This window comes from Ictidomys tridecemlineatus, chromosome X, assembly GCF_052094955.1.
Source record: "Ictidomys tridecemlineatus isolate mIctTri1 chromosome X, mIctTri1.hap1, whole genome shotgun sequence".
Lineage (NCBI taxonomy): Eukaryota > Metazoa > Chordata > Mammalia > Rodentia > Sciuridae > Ictidomys > Ictidomys tridecemlineatus.
Window position 1 is genome coordinate 87,705,842 of NC_135493.1, and position 20,999 is coordinate 87,726,840.

General features: G+C 38.4%; 1 protein-coding gene across 2 annotated transcripts in view; it reads left to right on the forward strand.

Annotated features, from left to right (window-relative positions):
- The window catches only part of Syn1 (synapsin I), a 52,686-nt gene that overhangs the window by 1,260 nt on the left and 30,427 nt on the right, over positions 1–20,999 (forward strand). For both annotated transcript variants that reach the window (XM_005324025.4, XM_005324026.4), the window contains exons 2-5: positions 8,502–8,559; positions 8,856–8,947; positions 9,876–10,032; positions 10,510–10,599. In XM_005324025.4, the coding sequence (XP_005324082.1) occupies positions 8,502–8,559; positions 8,856–8,947; positions 9,876–10,032; positions 10,510–10,599 (397 nt within the window). The remainder of the gene's footprint in view (positions 1–8,501; positions 8,560–8,855; positions 8,948–9,875; positions 10,033–10,509; positions 10,600–20,999) is intronic.

The window sequence follows — 20,999 nt, forward strand, 5'->3', positions numbered from 1 at the left end:
GGATCTAGAAAACATTTATTAAGTGCCTGATGTATGTTCCATCCCCCAAGGCCTCTCTCAAACAAATCACTTTCTTCCAGTGAATTCCATGAGCATTTTTGAGCCTTCTCTATGTGACTCATCATCAGATTCTTTCCTAAAACATCTTTTCCTACAATTAATCTAGAAAGTATTTATTGAGTGCTTCCTGTATCCCCACCCCCATTAGCAAACTACTTCTTTAGAGGACTTTCCTTTGGTGAATATATCTAGCTTTGATCAACTACCTGCTGCAGTGTGAGCCCCATCTCCAAATCCTTTGCCCAACGCCTTTTCCTTCAGTGGTTTCTCACAGCATGTGTTGAGCACCTTTTGCATGACCCAACCTTAGACCTCTCCACACAGGCCAATGGCTCCCATGAGCATTTATGAGGTGCCTTCTGTATATTCATGCCTCTTCCCCAGAGTCTTTTTCTTGCAGTGGAGCCAGGGAGCACATATGCAATGCCTATGGCATACAGGGAGTATATTCCCCTCCATTACCACTAGGAGAACCTGCCCCAATCATAAGCCTTCTCCCCGAGGTTTATTCCTTCAGTAAATCCAGAGCCCATTTTATAAGGGTTACATCTTCCCATTCCCTTCAATACCCCTAGAATTCCCCCTCCCAGTCTTAAGTCCAAACCAAAGGGACTTTTAGTCAATCTAAGCCAGTAAACATTTACTGGAGCACCTACTCTATGAGTCATTCTCAATATCTTTTTTCCAAGTCTCTGGAATTTTCTGCCCCTACCTCAAGAGCGCATTCTCCAAGTATCTACTTCAGCCTAAATTTATTGAGTACCATCTGTTTACTATTTAGATCACCCTTCCCCCTAGGACCCCTTACCCTACAGCCTGTCTTATTTGTTTTACAGATATTTATTGCATACTTTCCATGTGTCAAAATGCGAGAAGCACTTATTAAGCACTACTGTATTCTAGGAAGAACCCTCCTTCAGCTCCCCTTACTTCTAATCCCAACCACTTGTTGGCTTCCCTATAGCTTTTCCTGCATTCAACCCCATAATCATTTAATGAGCACTTATTGGATACTCGGAAGAGCCCCATATTCTCCTCCCCCTCTGTGGTCCTAATCCCCCCTTTAACAATCTCTATGCTGCCTTTCATACTACACAGTCCTGAAAGCTCATGATGTGTATTATTTCCCATCTGTTCTGACTATATTCCCTCCTCCACCTAGCCATCTTCCCAGCTGTGCTCCCCTCCTATTAACCCAGAAAGCATTTATTAATCTCTTTCTGTATTCTGTTCAAATAAACACATGTCCATCCTGCAGCAGACTGCTTCACTCTTTTCTCCATCTACATTATAAAGCATTTATTGAGTGCATGAGATAATTCCTTCACAAACGTCCATTCCCCAAGGTGCTATCCTCCTGGCTAAATTTGCTCCATTGAAGTCAACAAACATTAATGAGGCCCCTGTTGGATTCTGGTAACCCCCTTCTTTAGACTTCCTTTCTCCTCTTTGACCTTCCAGACAGGTTCCTTATCGCTTTTTCCTGCATTCCATCAAACATTTATTATCTACTAAATACTGACAAGTCCTTTCCCCTTTCCATAACAACTCCAATGTTTTCTCTTTTTTTCTTCTAATTTGTCCAGCCAGCACCTGCTGAATTCAGTGCAAGAGCATTCCTTTCTATTCTGCATCCCAGAAGCCCCTCTTTATCTTAACAGTTCCTCCAATATTTTCTTCCAGTCTTCTAGCAAATATTTATTTAGTGTCTACTAGATGCTCAGCGTGGGAACAGAGCCCTGAAACACCAACTTGCAGACTTTCAGAACTGTGAAAGCTTCGGGGATTTCAACCTGGAAAAGGAGGAGCTTTGCAAACTTTATAACAAATGCACACCTCAGTACAGTCTGACACCTTCCCCGAAACTTCACCAATCTTGTTTCTTCCTGAGTCTCAATTTCTGCATGGTTTAAAATTGCAACATCTGAGTTGAGACATCTCTCCCTTTTAGAGACAATTTAGTCCAGTATTTTTCAAACTGTGGGTCACATACTGGCTTAAGAGCAGAATGTCACTTTCTTCATGAAGGAGGATAAACGAAGGTAGAAAATAACAGAGTATGTTGCACATAATAAGTGGAGCTGTTTAATAAAATTATTATTCCAATAAGATATATGACATATACTATATAATGCACATGTTATATAATGACTTTATGGTGTATAATACATCTATATGTGTATATTTTTCTTCACGAAATGGAATAAAACAGAATAGGAGATATAAAACTGCATTGCACATGGTAAGGTAATTCTTTACTGAAATTTTATTTGAATTATATATGTATACTCATATTCATTCTACTATACATTCTAGAGACATATACACATAAAATATAATATACAACATTTTGTGTGTTATAAATTATATAAGACATAGCCCAAGTTCTATTTTCTGTGTAACATATGTCTTATATAATATATATGTGTGTATTTCATGGATTATTATGTAAATGTGTATATAGTGAGTTATATAAACTATATTTCTTATTGTGGCTTCTTTTCTTAGATAGACTTCCCTGGAAGCAGACCCTTCACTTAGCATCTCTGTTGGTCTCAGAGTCTCATTTGATCGGTGATCCATTCCCTCATCTTTGAGAGATACCTGAGCCTTGTGTCCTCACCCACTTCTAAGGCTTTGGCTGCTCTATTTGTCCACTTACCATTAAAGTTGAGCAAGGAGTACTAACAGATACCCAAGTGCATTGCCTGGGTGCCAAACATTCTCCTCCCTGTCCCCAATATGTACCAGAAGCCGTATCTCCTCATAACAATCAAGGTCATGTCACTCTGCCAGAGAGTGACGTCTCTTCACTCGACATGAGAAACCTGAAGTGCCCAGGTGGTAATTATAACTTAGAGTTTAATGGGATTCTTGCTGTGTCCCCTGGTAGCAGTGTTCCCCCTTGGAGAAGCAGGACCTCTAACCTTGCAGAGCACTGAGGGAACAGGAAGCACAAATTCCAAAAGTGGATCACTGGGATTGATGGTAAGCTGGGCCACTCCTACTTTAACCTCGAGTTCCCAGACTCATGTACTCTACCTATTAGGAACACAGCACATATAGTGGACACTGATTTCAAGTTTACTGTGTTTGGGAGGATGGTACCGACTCTTGCATGGTACCAACCCCAAGATAGGGTCTTAGCTATGTTAGCTATGACTGCAACAAGCAATGTCATTCTATCAGGCCAGTGGCTTCTGGGTGGTTGGTATATAAGCTCATCAGTTGATTCCATGGTCACAGTCCACTTTTTAATTTTTCTTTTTGCAGTACTGGGAGTGAAACCCAGACCTTCAAATATGGTAGCAAAGTATTCTACCACTGAGCTACATCCCCAGCCCTTTTTTATTTTTTATTTTGAGACACGGTCTCACCAAGTTGCCCCAGCTGGCCTCAGAACTTGCAATCCTCCTGCCTCACCCTCCCAAGTAGTTGAAATTACAGGCATGTGACACCATGCCTGGCATCACAGGCCACTTTTGCATTTCTTTACTTTGCTGTAATATGTGTCCTTTGGTTTGATGCAATGTTATGTGGGATCCCATGCTGCTGGGTCAAACATTGTGTAAGCCCTTGGACAGTGATGCTGGCTGAAGTCCTTTAGTCAGAACAGGCAAAACATACATAGAATATTCCAGTCAAAATAGATCACTATTCTTTCCAGGGTGGAAGGGGCTTAATGTAGTCAGCTTTCCTCCAGGTATCTGGTTGGTCTTCTTGAGGGATGGTGTCATATCAGAGACTCAATGTTGATCTCTGTTGCTGGCAGATTGGACACTCAGCTGTAATGCTGTTGGTCCCACACATAGCTTACTTCTCTGCTGCTATTGCCACTTCATTTGTGTGCCCATCTGCCAGCACTGGGGCGGCTGATTAGAGAGGCTGGCTGACATCATCTGGCTGACTCATCCTGTCTACCTGGTTGCCTAGTGCTACTTCCATGGTGGATTCTGCCTGGTGGGTGTTAACACACAATAAAAAGATCTTCTCTCCTCCCTTTTTGCCCACTTCCATATGTCCACCCACATTTATATGCCCCACACTTCCTTGTCCTGATCTTCCAACCTTTTCCTTTCAGGCCTCTGAGCAACCAGCCAAGCCATTCACCATTGCACAAAAACAAATATATGTATTCTAATCTTGAGCCATTTCTCTTTTCACAAAAACTGACAGGTGGGTGGCCCAAAGATCTGCCATTAGGATCACTGCCATTGTCTTTCACTCAAAGTGGGGCTTCCACCAACAGACTGAGACAATCCATTTGAAGACCAAGCATAAGCTTTTCCATCATTCATTAGCTTGTTGTAAGGAGTCCCTTAGCTAAGGGAGGCACCAGCATAACAATTGTGGAAGAGGTGGGGATCTGGGTTCCCTGCTCATGCAGATTTCTTGGTCTTGCATGGGGTCAATCCTAGCTGCTGGGCCCATCTGATCTTTTTACATGGTGTGCCTAGAAGAACCCAGCCCATAATGGGCTCCTGACGCATAGTCACTTGGTGCCCCATGGTCAAGCATTATCTATCAGAGCTCAGTTTTGCAGTAGGATTTTTTTCTCAAAGGCATATAATTCTTTGCTGCAGATGGTATGGCCTAGCTCCAGAACCCCAAGGGCCTCCCATTTGGGTTTTTCATAGTCTCCACACCATTTTTCTTCACTAGTGACACCTCCAGTATTGTAAGATCTGCCGGATCATATGGCCTAAGTGGCAGGACTTCTTGCACCATAGACTGCACCTGCTGCAGATCCCTTTTGTGTTCTGGCCCCCACTCATAGCTGGCAACCTTACATGTCACCAGAAACATAGGAAAGAGTAATATTTATTTTCAGGTATGGAATGTGATGCTTCCAGAACTGAAGGAGGCATACTGGGTATTTTGCTTTGCTCTTCATGGTGGAAGCTGCAAGATTAAATGATATGTCCTGTCCTTTGGAGGGATTACCCTAGCATGCTTTGGACCAGGGGATCCACAAAAATCTTACTAATGAGACTTTGTAAGGTTTTTCTCCTGCAATCTGGGGCACATGTGTCTTATCACGACAATATTCTAACCATATCTTGCTCATCTTGCATAATCACTATGATGTAATTGATATAATTGTCCAGTGTGATAGTCTGTGGGATGTCCAGATGGTCCAGGTTCTTTTGCCTATATTGTGACATAGGGTGAGAAAGATAACATAGCCCTATGGCAAGACCATCAGTGAATATTTTTGTCAGTCCCACATATGAACTGATTCTGATCCTCTAATTAGAATTGAAAAGAATGCATTCAGCAAATCAGTGACATACCTGAGGTCTTACTTATCTACTGTAGCAATGATAGCATGTCCAGTACAACAACTACAATCTGAGATATTACTTGGATGTACTTGCAGCAGTCTCCACATCCATCCAGCCTCCTCTAGGACCAAACTGGTTAAGGTAGATAAGATGGAACCACCACTCCTGCATTGCCTAGATATTTCTGAGTGGCCATCATCCCTAGATGAATATAGCTTTGCATTTGATTTACTGTTTGTTTATTTTATTTATTTATTTTTTGATGGTGCTGAGGATCAAACTCAGGGTCTCTTGCACGTTAGACAAGTGCTTTACCATTGAGTTACAGCCCCAATTTTCTGATTTGATTGGGGCATGCAGGTGTGTCCCATTTCAGAAACTTCCATTTGCACTTACCTACTACAATTGTTCTTACCCCACAGGCCAAGTAACCCATGTAGGAGTTCCAGCAACTACTGAACATGTCATTCCAATTATGCATTTGTGAACTGGGGAAGTGACCACAGGGTGGGCCCCTGAATCCAGGCGACCCACTTTGAGAAGGACCTTGTTATTGGTCTTTTTTCCAGGAAGGGAAGTGGGGGTAGATTCTGAGAGGGATGGCAATGACTTATAAGGCATGTTTAAGCAGAGAGAAGGTCCATATTCTCACATGGGGATGTGAGCTGCTTCTCCAGGCACAATGAGTTCAGGTGAGTCTTTGAGTTCAAGGTGTTTAACTTTAGCTGCTCAGATATCTCCATCCCAAGCCTCAGGGTCCCAGTCCTGTCCTAAGATTGTAAGTCTGAAAATTTAACCTTCTCTGAAGGTCTTCCACACTTAGAATTAAACCTTTTTTTTAATTTTTAATTTTTAGTTGTAGATGGACGTGATACTTTATTTTATTTATTTATTTATATGTGGTGATGAGGATCAAACCCAGTGGTGCCTCACATATGCTAGGCGAGCGCTCTACCACTGAGCCAAAACCTCAGCCCTAGAATTAAATCTTGAGCCTGGTCCTCTCCTCTGTCTACTCTGGCTGCAGATTAAGGTTTCCTTAAATGTAGTCAGGGAGATCCTCCAGCTTTCACATTTTGCCTTGAATTGGCGATTATTCATCCTGAGCATATCAGATATTTCTGCAGCTAATCAATGGCATTTATCAATCATCCCAATCTGGTTAATTTCCTTCATATCTCTCAAGTACCAGGGATATTTCACCAATTGGTTCTCTACTTTCCACCAGATTCCTATTACAGACCATCATCAGGAAAAGTCACTGCTGCTTCCAAACCTTAGGGTCCTGTGCTATTATCCTCCTCATAGGAGAATAGGTTACACTGCCTCTCTTCCCACTGCTAACATTTCTAATCTCAGAAGATCTACTTATGGCCTAAATGGCGTCTGACTTGGAATGTGGATTAGATCTGCTGCAAAGTATATTTGTGTGTCTATATCATATCAGTGGCTATCTGTGATCCACCTCCCATCACTAACATCTCTAGTATATGTCAGTTCCCATTTATGCTGACCCAGCTCCAGAATCCTATTAGAGTTTTCTTTGGAGCTTGACTTCTCTGACCCACTATTTTAGGTTGGATTCCTGGAAATAGACCCTGAAGTGGAGATTTGCATGTGGTGCTTTGGGCTCTGCATCTGTGAGAAACATAGAATTCAGTGAAACTTAAGGCTGAGCCACCATGTGATTGAATCAGAGGCTTCAGCTGATCCCTGGCAGAGAAAGGGCTCTGGAACCAGAATGGCCCTTCAGAGCTGGTCCAAAATGAGGCAAGAAGGCTAGGCTTTGTACTCCCTCAGAGACCAGAAGTTGGCTAAGGGCTGCCCTCAGAAATAGGTCTAAGCTTAACCAACACACCCTGTGACAGAAGACAGTTCCCTATGAGGACAAAGCCACAGCTGTCAGCAACTGATATTCAAGATATCTTGACCCTAAAGAGGAGGCCTGAGCAGAACACCACAATATCCAGCACACGTATGGTCAGAAAAGCTTGAAAACCAGTGATAAACACTTATTGTTCACACTAGCCATCAATTTATAGATGAAAGATGTGCAGATCAGAAATTATTTTCAATACCTGTGAAGGGGAGAGTGTTGGTGAAGGTGTGTGAGACAGAAGCAGACTGAAGGAAACAGAAAGATACAGAGACACAGAAAGGAAAAGGAAATAGCTGTACTTGGGGTCCCTAGTGTATGTCAGTTCTCATTTATGCAAGTGTATATGTGTCAGAGACCTGACTGTACACATGCCAGTGACCAGTGGTCCTGAGTGTGTCTCTTTTCCTCATCCCCCTTCTATGAGAAACCTATTTGCAGATGAGCTTTCATCTGTGGAGAGGCCTGTCAGGTAGGAATCCTGGGTGTAGGGAAAGAAGCCACTAGAAACTTGGCTCAGCTGGGATGGGGCTGGTGACAATGACATAGCAGTTTGTGATGCGCCTCTGCTGCTGCTGCCCCTCCTCCTTCCCATGACTTCCCCTCATCCTCAGCTGCATTTCTCCCTACCCACCATCATTGCTGGCTACAGCTTCTTTAGAACCACCCCCAGCCTGCACCACTCAGTCTGCTGCTCCTTTTCAGACACAGCTGTACATCCATGGCTGTTGTGTCCTTCACAGCACATAACATCCATGGTCAAGGTGCTCCTCCTTGGGAAAGGGCCAGAGAACAGAGAGATGCTTCAGGCCTCACAAGCAAACATAGGCACTGAGACATACTCAGACTGAAATATAAACAACCATAGGCACACTTTATATAGATATGCTCTCTGAGGTTCTTTGCCACTTACAAAAACCTCGATCCAAATTCAAAGACTGTTATAATTGGCATAGCACTATTCATTTTGCAAAACTTCTCAAGAACATTTACAATAGCAGTGTGATGAGCAGATGATATTTTGGAAAATACCTATTCTCTTATGGTTTAAGAATGTATTTTACAATTTGAAACATCCTTTGACATTTAAACACCTCCGTAAGGATAATAGGAGACTTTATTGTTCACAAAGCACTGCTAATTTTTTCAAAGTATTTCAAGCACTTTATGGTTTCTGTAGTGACACTGAAGGGGCAAAGGGATCAAGGGACAAGCCTGGATCATGTCTTTCTTTCTAAGATTTCATCATTAACAGATGTGCTCTTCTGTTTTCCTCTTAGGGCAAAATACTTCAAAGGGAAAAAGATCCATGGAGAAATTGACATAAAAGTAGAACAGGTAAGTTGGGGCAGATAGACTTGGGGTTCAACTATCTATACTGTGAACTGAGTGTTTTTTTCTTTTTGCACTGGAGATTGAACCTAGGATCACTCTACCACTAAACTATATCCCCAGACATTTTTTTTTTTTAAATTTTTGAGACAGGATCTTGCAAGTTGCTGAGGCTGGCCTCAAGTTTGTGATGAGCTTCAGCCGCTTAAGTCTCTGGGATTACAGGCATGTGCCACTGCACCCTGTATGGGTAGCCATTTTTGTATGACGTGGGTGAATCACCAATTTTCTTTCCTTTCCAGGCTGAATTCTCTGATCTCAACCTTGTGGCTCATGCTAATGGTGGATTCTCTGTGGATATGGAAGTTCTGCGGAATGGGGTAAAAGTTGTGCGGTGAGTATTAAAAGGGACCTTGGTGTCATGGGAGAGGTATATGGACTCCCTTAGTGTTGAGGGAAAAAAACCCATCTCCCTACCCATTCCTCTGTGAGCAAGAATTTCGGCATGGAATGTGGGGAGTTAGCTTTTCTTTTCTTCTGAAAAAGAGCCAAGAATCCTAGCAGGCTACATGCCAAACTTTTCAAATATGCATCCAACAAAAATTTGTTAAGCATCTATTGCCTGCCAGGTGCCATTCTCAGGTCTTTACATTTGGCAAATATTTATGGAGCAACTTCTGTGTGCCAAGAGTTGTTCTACATGCTGTGGACCTAGCAGAGAATGAAAAAAAAAAAATGACAAAAATCCTCTGCCCTCGTGATATTTTCAGACTACTATGTGACAGACACAATAAACAAAGAAATAAGAAAATGTAGTGCTAAGGAAAAAAAAAAAAACAGAGCCGTAAAGCACAAATAGGGATTGTTGAATGGGGGTGGGGTTTTCAGTTTGGATAGGGTGGCCCAGTGGCATATAAAGGCAGTTGAGGAAAGACCTGAGGAGGTAAAGGAGTGATTCATGCAGATATCTGGGTAGGGGGAGGTAATGTTTCAGGCACAGCACAGTCCCTGAGGCTAGAATCTATTCTGGGCAGTATACTTTGAGGACAGCTGGTATAGAGAGAGACTGTGACCAGGGGGTGCCAAAGCTGAGTGGGTAAGCTGCAAGCTGACCTTGGGGAGGGCAGCAGGTAGAAAAGGATCACAGATGGGAAAAAGGTAGAAACTCTGCTCCAGGCAGAAGAAACAGCTTGTGCATGTGTGCAGAGATAAGAAACCACTTTACAATTTCTGGCAGTTGTAAAGATTTAGAAATTCAGTCTCAAGGGTTGTAGGGAGCTTCTGAATGGACCATGATTCTCCTTCCACTGCCCCTCTCACAGGTCTCTGAAGCCAGACTTTGTACTGATCCGCCAGCATGCCTTCAGCATGGCACGCAATGGAGACTACCGCAGTTTGGTCATTGGGCTGCAGTATGCTGGAATACCCAGCGTTAATTCTTTGCATTCTGTCTACAACTTCTGTGACAAGCCCTGGGTGGTAAGTGACAGGAAGGATGCTATTGGCAGAGAGACTAGCTCATACATGAATATGGGAACTTGAAGCCACTCTATGGCTTATGGGAATTGAGGATATTTAGAAGCTTAGTATCAGTCATCTTTCCATTACTATAACAAATTCCTGAGAGAATCAACTTATGAAGTCAAAAGGTTTGTTTTAGCTTCCAGTTTTAGAGGCTTCAGTTCATGATGGATTGGTCTTGTTGCTTTCATCCTGTAGTGAGGGAGCACATCATGGAGGAAGAGCATGGCAGAACTAAGCTGTTCCCTTAAATATGCACCCAATGACTTAAAATCTTCTTCAAGGCCTTGTCTATCAAAGTTACCATCACTTCCCAATAGTGTAAGCCTCTAGATTACATTGCAGATCCAGACTGTAGTACTTGGGGTTCCAGCTTGGAGACACCCTTCCAGTGAAGGATCCATGTCTCTGACTCGTGTCTCCTGATTCTCATAGTTTGCCCAGATGGTTCGACTGCACAAGAAACTGGGAACAGAGGAGTTCCCTCTGATAGACCAGACCTTCTACCCCAATCACAAAGAAATGGTAAGTCAAAGGGAAGTAGAGTGGGCAAGAAGGAAAAGATCCAGAGCTACTGCAATATTATCAGTGGGTGCATTATCAATGGTATGATATCAGACAGAGCCACTATTGCAAGTATGTGGAGGTGTGAAGTTCCTTTGTGACAGGTCTATTAATGCAGGCTGAGTGTCACTTATCAAATGCTTGGAACCAGAAGTGTTTCAGATTATTTTTGAATTTTGAAATATTTATATATGCATAATGAGATATCTTGGGGATGGGGCCCAAGTCTAAATACAAAATTCATTTATATTTCAGATATATCTTATCCACATAGTTTGAAGGTAATTTCATACAATATTTTTCATGAGCCTGTTTTTTGACAGAAACCCATCACATGAGGTTTGGAATATGGAATATTCATGGAAATATTCACTTGTGGTATGGAATATTTCACTTGTGGTATCATATGAGAGCTCAGAAAGATTTAGATTTTGAAGCATTTCAGATTTCAGATTTATGGGTTAGGGATGCTCAACCTGATCCATGAATTTCCTAATGGTTACAAATGTGAAATAAATAATTAATTCCAATATTTATCAAATCCTGATGCTCACATTATCTATTCTTGTCAGTATTAAAAATTGATTTCTAATGTAAATTGACAGAATTAATGTAATGAACTCAGATTACATCACATAGAAATCAAGTAATTGTTACTAACATTATCAGGGGTTCCTCTTGATAAAAATTTTACCCATATTTCAAATTCAGATTGTAAAAAAAAGTGGGCTGGGATTGTAACTCAGTGGAAGAGCGCTTACATAGCATGTGTGAGGCACTGGGTTCGATTCTCAGCACCACATAAAAATAAATAAATATATAAATAAATAATAAAAAAACAAGGTCTGTCAACAACTAAAAATATTTTTTAAAAAGATTGTAAAAAAATCAGCAACAATATTATAAATTAACTTGTTTAGGGGCTGGGATGTAACTCAGTGACTGAGCACTTGCCTCACATGTGTGAGGCACTGGGTTCTATCCTCAGCACCACATAAAAAAATAAATAAAATAAAGATATTGTGTTCATCTACAACTAAAAAATTTTTTTAAATTAAATTATTTACAAATAGAAATAAATTGTTGGCTATTAATATCATAAATCATAATGACTAATATTATAAATTATTATATTATGAATTTTTGTTACCAATATAAATTTTGTGTATGAATCTGAAGAATTAAATTATAACTCTTGTTAAATAATCATAGCATCATAATTACAAGTATCACCAGAAATTATTGGTTTTACTACAGATTATTAATAATAATATAAATTATGATATGGAGGCACAATGATGGATGCTTTTAATCTCAGTGACTCAGGAGGCTGAAACAGGAGGATTGCAAGTTCAAGTCCAGCCTAGGTAACTTAGCAAGACCCTGTCCCCAAAAGTAGAAAGGCCTGGGGATATAGCTCAGTGATAGAGTGTCCCTGATTTTAATCCCCAGTAGTTCAAAATGTGTGTGTGTGTGTGTGTGTGTGTGTGTGTGTGTGTACAAATTATGTTCTAATACAAATTATAGCCAGGTATGGTGGTGCATACCTATAATTCCAGCGACTATGGAGGCTGAGGCAGGAAAATCACAAATTCAAAGCCAGCCTCAACAGCATAGTGAGGCCCTAAGCAACTTCATAATGGAAAGATCTCTCATGCTCCAGGATAGGCAGAATTAATATTTTCAAAATGGCCATAGTACCCAAAGAGCTGTACAGACTCAATGCAATTCCAATTAAAATCCCAATGTCATTCCTTATAGATATAGAAAAAGCAATCATGAAATTCATCTGGAAAAATAAGAGACCCAGAATAACCAAAGCAATCTTTAGCAAAAAGAATGAAGCAGGAAGCATCACAATACCAAATCTTAAACTATACTACAAAGCTATAGTTACAAAAACAGCATGGTATTGGCACTAAAATAGACATGTAGACCAATGGTACATAATAGAAGACACAGAGACAAACCTACATAAATACAGTTTATCTCATACTAGACAAAGGCACCAAAAACACACATTGGAGAAACAATAGCCTGTTCAACAAATGGTGCTGGGAGAACTGGAAATCCATATGCAGCAAAATGAAACTAAACCTCTATCTCTCACCATGCACAAAAATAAACTCAAAGTGGATTTAAAAAAAGGAGCCAGTGGTGCATGCCTGGAATCCACTCGGAGGCTGAAGCAGGAGGATTGTAAGTTCAAAGCCAGCCTCAGCAATGGTGAGGAACTGAGTAATTCAGTAACTCAGTGAGACCTTGTCTCTAAACAAAATACAAAATAGGACTGGGGATGTGGCTCAGTGGTTGAGTGCCCTTGAGTTCAATCTCTGGTACCCCACCCCCACAAAAAAAGGACTGGAGATGTTGCTCAGTGGTTAGGTGCTCATAGATTCAATCCCTGGTACGAAAAAAAAAAAAAGATTTACAAGCACCAGTTTTGTAGTATTCTTTGCTCAGTAATATAAAGTGAATTATTATTACTAATATCAAATCTAACATCTGATCTTACAATTTATTACTAGTATTACCAATCAAGTTTATCAATATAAATTATTAGTTCTTGTGTTGTAAATTAAGCTATAATTACTAAAATAAATCAAACAATTAGTACAAACAATGTAAAATACAGATCGTATTTGTAAGATACAGATTGTTGCTAATGTTACAAATTAAGATTACAGATTACTAACATAAGGGCTGGAGATGTCATTTAGGGTAGAGCACTTGAATATCAAGGATGAGGCCCTGGGTTCGATTTCTGGCAGTGCAAAAAGAAAGATTTCTAATAAATACCATGAGGCTGTGTGTCGTGGCACATGCCTGTAATTCCAAATACATGGGAGGTTGAGGCAGAAGGATCCCAAGTTCAAGACCAGCCTCTGCAACTTAATAAAACCCTGTCTCAAAATAAAAAGGGTTTGGAGTATTGCTCAGTGGTAAAGAACCCCAGGATGAAACCTGCAGTACCACCAAAAATAAATAAATAAATATACAAATCACGATTATCTATATTTTGAATTATATTATCTACCTAATAAGAATGTTAACATCCAATTGCTATTATAAATAATTACTTATATTAAAGTTCTGATTAATATTATAGATTATGAGTACTGTGGTTATAAATCAAATTGTAGTAACAGATAAAAATTGAACCATTGTTACTAATACCATCAAAGTTTACAACTAATTTGCAAGGTTTTACCAATGTGATAAATTGTGTTTACTTCTGTAAATAATTATTACCAATTTTCTGACTTAAATTGCAAGTAAGTAATCAACATTAACTTAACATTACCCCATTGCTACTAATATTACAATCTTTGTCTCTAATGCATGTTATGGTTGTTGATATATATTAATAGTGTTATGAATTAAATTTACTTACAATAAGAATTAAATCATTTATTGTAAGGAAATCCAAATTGTTTATCATTATTATCATTTATCATTCTCTGAGAGACAGTACAGCAGAATGTGATTAACAGCATAGACTCTGTAGGCAGATTTGGAAATGTTTCCTCCACAATTTATTAGCTACTTAACATAGAAAAAGTTAATTAAACACCTGATGCCTTGGTTTACCTGTCTAGTAAATGTATGTCATAATCATTCCTGCCTCAAAGAATTGATGTAAAAATTAAATTACAAAATTAATGTAAAGTGCTAAGAACAGTGAATCTAGCATATAGTAATTGGTAAATGTTGATGAAATCCCTCTTCTATTCCTACTTGGTTGTTTTTATCATGAGGACTTTGTCAAATTGTGTTTGTTGACATGATCATGTTATTTTGTCCTTTTTTAATATGATGGATTATGTTAATTGATTTTCATGGAAGTTGATAGTTTCATGAGCTTGTTAATCATGTGTCTGGGCATAGACATTAGCATTTCTAAACTAAATCTCACTTGTTCATGGTATAAATCCTTTTTATGTGTTGTGGGATTCAGTTAGTATTTTGTTGAGGATCATGTGTATCCATATTCATATATGATATTGACCTGTAATTTTCTTTTCTAATAATATCTTTGGTTTTGGTATCTGGATAATATTACTCTCAAAGAAAGAATTTGGATTTAGTTTGCTCTTCTCTCCCTCATTTCTTAAGATGAAAGATTAGGTTATTTATTTGATATTTTTTCTTCTTTTTAAATATAGGTGATCCCCCTTAATACATACAGAGTTACCTACCAATAAACCCATTGTAATTTGAAAAATATAATAAGTCAAAAATACATATAACACACCTTGCCTACCTGACACCATAGGTAACCTAGCCTACCTTACACACGCTCAGAATACTTACCTTAGCCTACAGATGGGTACTATCATCTAACACAAGGCTTATTTTATAAGAAAGTATTGGATATCTCATGTGTATCTTGTATATAGGTATGATAAGATGCAAAAACAAAACACAATATCAAAAAAATGCTGGCAACCTAGTTCACTGTAGAGTACCAGGTATTTATCCTTTTGATTACATAACTGACTGGGAGCTGTGGCTCACTGCTGCTGCCCACATATTGTTAGCCCAGAGAAAAAATCAAAATTTAAAATTTGAAATAAAAGTTTCTACTGAATGTTTGTCACTTTCATATTGTAAAGTTGAAAAATTATAAGATGAATCATCATAAATCCTTCATAAGTCCATAATTATGAATCTCCCCTAAACACCATGTTAGCTGCATCCTGTAAATTTTAGTAGGTTGTGTTTTCATTCATTTCAAATATCTTCTAATTTTCCTTGTGATTTTTTTCTTTGATCCATTGATATTTAGGAGTGTGGTGGTTGTTTTCTACATATTTATGGATTCCCACATTTTCTTCTGTTATTGATTTCTAATTTCATTTCATTTGGTCACAAATATTCTGTATAATTTCAGTGCTTTCACATTGGACCACTGAACATATCCCCAGACCCTTTGTTTTGTTAAGACAAATGTTAGCTCTTTTTAAAAAAATTTATGTGGGGCTGGGAATGTGGCTCAGGAGGTAGCGCGCTCGTCTGGCATGCGTGCGCCCTGGGTTCGATCCTCAGCACCACATACCAACAAAGATGTTGTGTCCGCCAAATGCTAAAAATAAATATTAAAAATTTAAAAAATAATAAATAAAAAAAATAAAAAATAAAAAAATTTATGTGTAGTGCTGAAAATTGAACCCAGTGCCTCCCACATGCTGGGCAAGAGCTCTACCACTGAGCCACAATCCCAAAGCCTCCCCCCCCAGCCCTTTTTTATCTTTTATTTAGAGAAAGGGACTTGCTGAGTTGCTTAGAGCCTCACTAAGATACAGAGGCTGGCTTTGAACTTGAGATCTTCCTACCTCAGCCTCTTGAGCTGCTGGGATTCCAGGCATGTGCCACCATGCCTGGCCACATTTTTTAAAATAAATTTTATTATGCATGTTTAAAGTATACAACATGATATTTAATGATATAGATAGATAGAAAGAAAAATCATCCCTAAGTTACACAAAGTATTGTATCCCATTTCACATATTTACTCTTATTTTTAGGGAGACTACCTGATGTCTACTCATTTAGCCAAAATTCCAAATATGGTATAGTTTTAACAACAATAATTCTTATATTATGTATTAGATCTCTAGAGTTGTCCATCCTATGTATCTGCTATATTATAGCCTCTGAGTTATATCTCTCCATTTCCTCCTGCCACCCTGACCTTTGGTAGCCACTCTTTTATTCTCCATCTCTGTATATATATGACTTTTTAAAATCCCACATATAAGTGATTTACACCATATTTTTCTTTTTGTGTCTGATTTATTTCACTTAAATTTCTCCAGGTTCACCCATGTTTTGGCAAATGTCCTTTTCAATGCCATATAATATTCTTTTTATAGTGTATACCACATTTTCTTTATCCATTCATTTGTTGTTGGGAGCTTATTTCTGTATCTTGACTATTTTGAATAATGCTGCAATGTTTATGGGAGTGAAAATAGATTTATGAGGTGGTGATTTCATTTCCTTTTTGTAAATATCCAGAAGATGAATTACTGAATAATATAGTCATTCTATTTTGAATTTCTTTAGGGTCTTCTATACTGTTTTCCATAATGGCTACACCAATGTACACTCCCACCAACAGTGCACAAACGCTTTTCTCTAAACCTTATCAAAATTTGTTATTGACTTTTTGTTAACAGCCATCCTAGTGAGTGTAAGGTAATATCTCCTAGTGATTTTGATTTGCATTCTCTAATAATTAATGATTTTGAACATATTTACATATACTTATGTTTTCTTTGGAAAAATGTCAATTTATGTCCTTTGCCCATTTTTTATTTTTTTTTTTAGTTGTAGCTGGACACAGTACCTTTATTTATTTATTTTTTGTGGTGCTGAGACTTGAACCCACTGCCTCGCACATGCTAGGCAAGCACTCTACCACTGAGCTACAGCCCCAGCCATGCTCATGTTTTTAATTGAGTTATTTGCTTTTCAATTTATTGGATTTATGAGTTCTTTATAAATTTTGGACATTGGCCCTTTTTTATATATTTGGTTTGCAAATTTTTTTCCCAATCCATAGGTCTCTATGTTATTTTATTTTACTATTATTTTCAGGTCCATTACCCCTCAGCTATATCCCCAGAGACAGGGTCTCACTAAGTTGCTGAGACTGGCCTCAAATATGTGATCTTCCTGCCCCAGCCTCCCAAGTTGCTGGATTTATAGGCATACAGTCACCACACTCAGCACCATTTTATTTTGATGATTGTTTCCTTTGCTGTGCAGAAATCAGTTATTTTACATGTATTGAGATTTGTTTTCTGGCTTAACATATAGACTGTCTGGAGAATGTTCCATATTCATGTGAAGAGAATGTATACTCTGCTGTTGTAAGGTGCTCTATAGATGTTTGTTACATCTAGTTGGTTTATAGCATGTTCAAGTCTTTCTTTGTTAATCTTATGTCTAGTTCTTTCACATATTTTTTTAAAGTGGGGCATTGAAGTCTCTATTGTTATTGGATTAATGTATTCGATTTAATGTATTTGAGGTCTCTCTTGTTAGGTGCATTGAGTTTATTGTCATGGTTTCTCAGTGGATTTACACTTTTATTGTTATAAAATACCCTTTTCTATCTCTAGTAAAAATTTCTGATTTAAAGTCTATTTGATCTGACATTAGTATGAGCATTCTAGCTATCTCTTGGTTACTCTTTGAATGATAAATCATTTATCATCCATTCCCTTTGAACTTATTTGAGTCTTTGAATCTAAAAAGAGTCTCCTATTGGGCTGGGGATGTGGCTCAAGCGGTAGCGCACTCGCCTGGCATGCACTGGGCGCTGGGTTCGATCCTCAGCACCACATAAAGATAAAATAAAGATGTTTTTTTAATAAATTAAAAAAAAGAGTCTCCTATTGATAGCATATTGTTGGGTCATGTCTTTCATCTATTCTGCATGTCTCTGCTTTTTTAATTGGAATGCTTAATTTATTTACATTTAATGTAATTGCTGATATGGTAGAATTTATGTTTCCAAAATTTTTTTTCTTTTGTGGTACTGGGGATTGAACCCAAGGGCTTGCATATGCTGGGTAAGCAAGCAATATACCACTGACCTACACCCTTCAGCTTTATGTTTGATGATCATGTTTTCCATTTTGATATTTCTCTTTTGTTTCCTATGTATTTTGCATTTCTTTATTCCTTCATTAATGCCTTCTTTTATGTAAAATAAGTTTTTTCTAGTATGATTTTAATTATTTTGTCATTTCTTTCTTATTATTATTGTCATTATTATTATTTTGCTAGTAGAGATTTAACCAAGGAGCACTTTACCTCTGGGCTACATCTCCAGCCCCTTTTTATTTTATTATTGGTTTTTAAATTTTGAGACAGGGTTTCACTAAATTGCTTAAGGTCTTGCTAAATTGATGAGGCTGGCCTCAACTTGCCATACTCCTGTCTCAGCCTCCTGAGCTGCTGGGATTATAGGAGTGTACCACCACACCCAACACTTTTCTGTTTTTCTTCTTAGTTATTTTTATGCCTCGCATGTGCAAGGTCCTGAGTTTTGTCCCAGCACAGCAAATAAATAAATAGTAAATTATTTTTAGTGGTTTCCCTGGAGATTATAATTGACATTCAAATTTATACCACTGTAGTTAGAATTAATACCAAATTAATTTCAATACCAAAAAAACATATTGCTCTTACATAGCTTTATTCTCATGTCCCTATTACTACCATCATACAAATGACATTTTTACACATTGTGTGCTCATGAACACATGATGTAATTGCAACTTATGTAGTTGTCTTTTAAATCAGGAAAAAGTTTAGGTATGTTGGCACACACTTGAAAATTCCAGCTACTTCAGAGGCTGAGGCAGAAGGATTGCAAGTTTAAGGCCAGCCTCTGCAAATTAGCAAGACCCTATCTTGAACCCAGGACCTCATACATGCTGGGGAAGCATTGTACCACTAAGCTATATCCCAACCCTTTTTTGTTTTTGTTTGTTTTGCAATACTTGGCAATGAACCCAGAGGTACTTTACCACAGTCCTTTTTCTTTTAATTTTAAACAAGGTCTCACCAAGCAGCTGAGACTGGCCTTGAACTTGTAGTACTCCTGCATCAGCCTCCTGAGTAGCAAGGATTACAGGACCCAGCTCAAAGTTTCTGATGAGATATCAGCTGCTAATAATGATGAGGGCACAATGAGTAACTACTTTCTTACTATTTTGAAGATTCTCTTTTTGTCTTTGTCTTTCATTAGTTTGTTCATGATATGTCTTGGTGATGTTTCTTTGAATTTATCCTACTTGGAGTTCAGAGAGCTTCTTGAATGCATGGATCATTGTTTTTCATCAAGTTTGGAGGTTTCAAGCCACTATTCCTTCAAATATTCTTTCTTGTGCCTTTCTTTCTCTCCCACCTCTCCTTTTGGGACTCCCATTATGTGCTTGGTGATATGCTTTATGGTATTCCACAGGCTCCTAAGGCTCTGTTCATTTTGTTTATTTTTTTTCTGTTCCTCAGATTGGATAATCTCAACTGACCTTTCTTCAGGTTCATTGATTCTTTTCTCAGACACCTCAAATCCACTGTTGAATTCCTCTAGTGATTTTTTTCACATAACTTGCATCTATTTATTGATATTGTTTTATTTATTAGGACAACGGTCATACATTCCTTTAGTTCATTGGACACACTTTCTTTTATTTTTTTGAAAATATTTAAAATCACTGATTTATAGTCCATTTATTAAGTCCAACATTTGAGCTTCTTCAGTGGTAGTAACTATCGATTAAATTTTCCCTTCTGTTTGGGCCATACTTTGTTTCTTTGCATGTCTCAAAATTTTTTGTTTAGCTGGGTGTGATGTTGATGCCTGTAATCCCACTGACTTGGGAGGCTGAGGCAGGGGGATTGCAAATTCTAAGCCAGCATCAGCAACTTGGCTTAGGCCCTAAGCAACTCAGTGAGACCCTGTCTCTCAATTAAATATAAAAAGTGCTGGGAATGTAGCTTAGTGGTAAGCACCTGCAGGTTCAATCCCTGGATCAAAAAAAAAGTTTTGTTTAAAACTAGACCTTTTAATAATATAATGTGGGGGCTAGGGTTGTGGCTCAGTGGTAGAGCACTTGCCTAGCATGCATGAGGCACTGGCTTCAGTCCTCAGCACTGTATAAACATAAAATAAAGGTATTGTGTGCACCTACAACTAAAAATATAATAATAATAATAATAAGGCAAAGATTCTCTTTCCTCCCCAGGGTTTGTTTTTGCTTCCTTTTTTGTGTGACTTTCCTGAATTAATTCTTTAAAGTCTATATTCTTTGTATGGCCATTGAAGGCTCTGCTCCATTAGCTTAGTGGTTAGCTAATGATTGGTGAGACATTTCTTTAAATATCTGGAACACCAGCCTTTGTTAATGAGCCCTGTGTGCATGTTGAGGCATGCCTTTAATTCTCGTTCAGCCTATTTACAACTTTGCATTAGCCTTCACTCTCTCCTTGTGCAGAGCTTCAAGGTCAGACACTTCTCTTGGAATGAGGCTTTGGAGGAAATCCAATCCTGTTCTATCTCATCCCGTGGTTTCTAGTATCAAAAGACAAAATTGCAGCAATTTAGTCTAAAGATCTGTAATTGGCTTTATTTGTAATTCTAGAAGCAGTCAGCTTCTTCCTATACAGTAGAGTAAGTGTTCTGATGAGCTGTGCAGAGAAGATTAGTCTTATAGATCATGAAAGGCTAAAGAAAGCAGAAACAAAGAAAAAATTTGGATAGGTCATTCCAAAATAACTTTATTTTAAAAGGGACACAGAACAATAGAAAAATAACTAATTGGTTAATATCAGGTTACTTC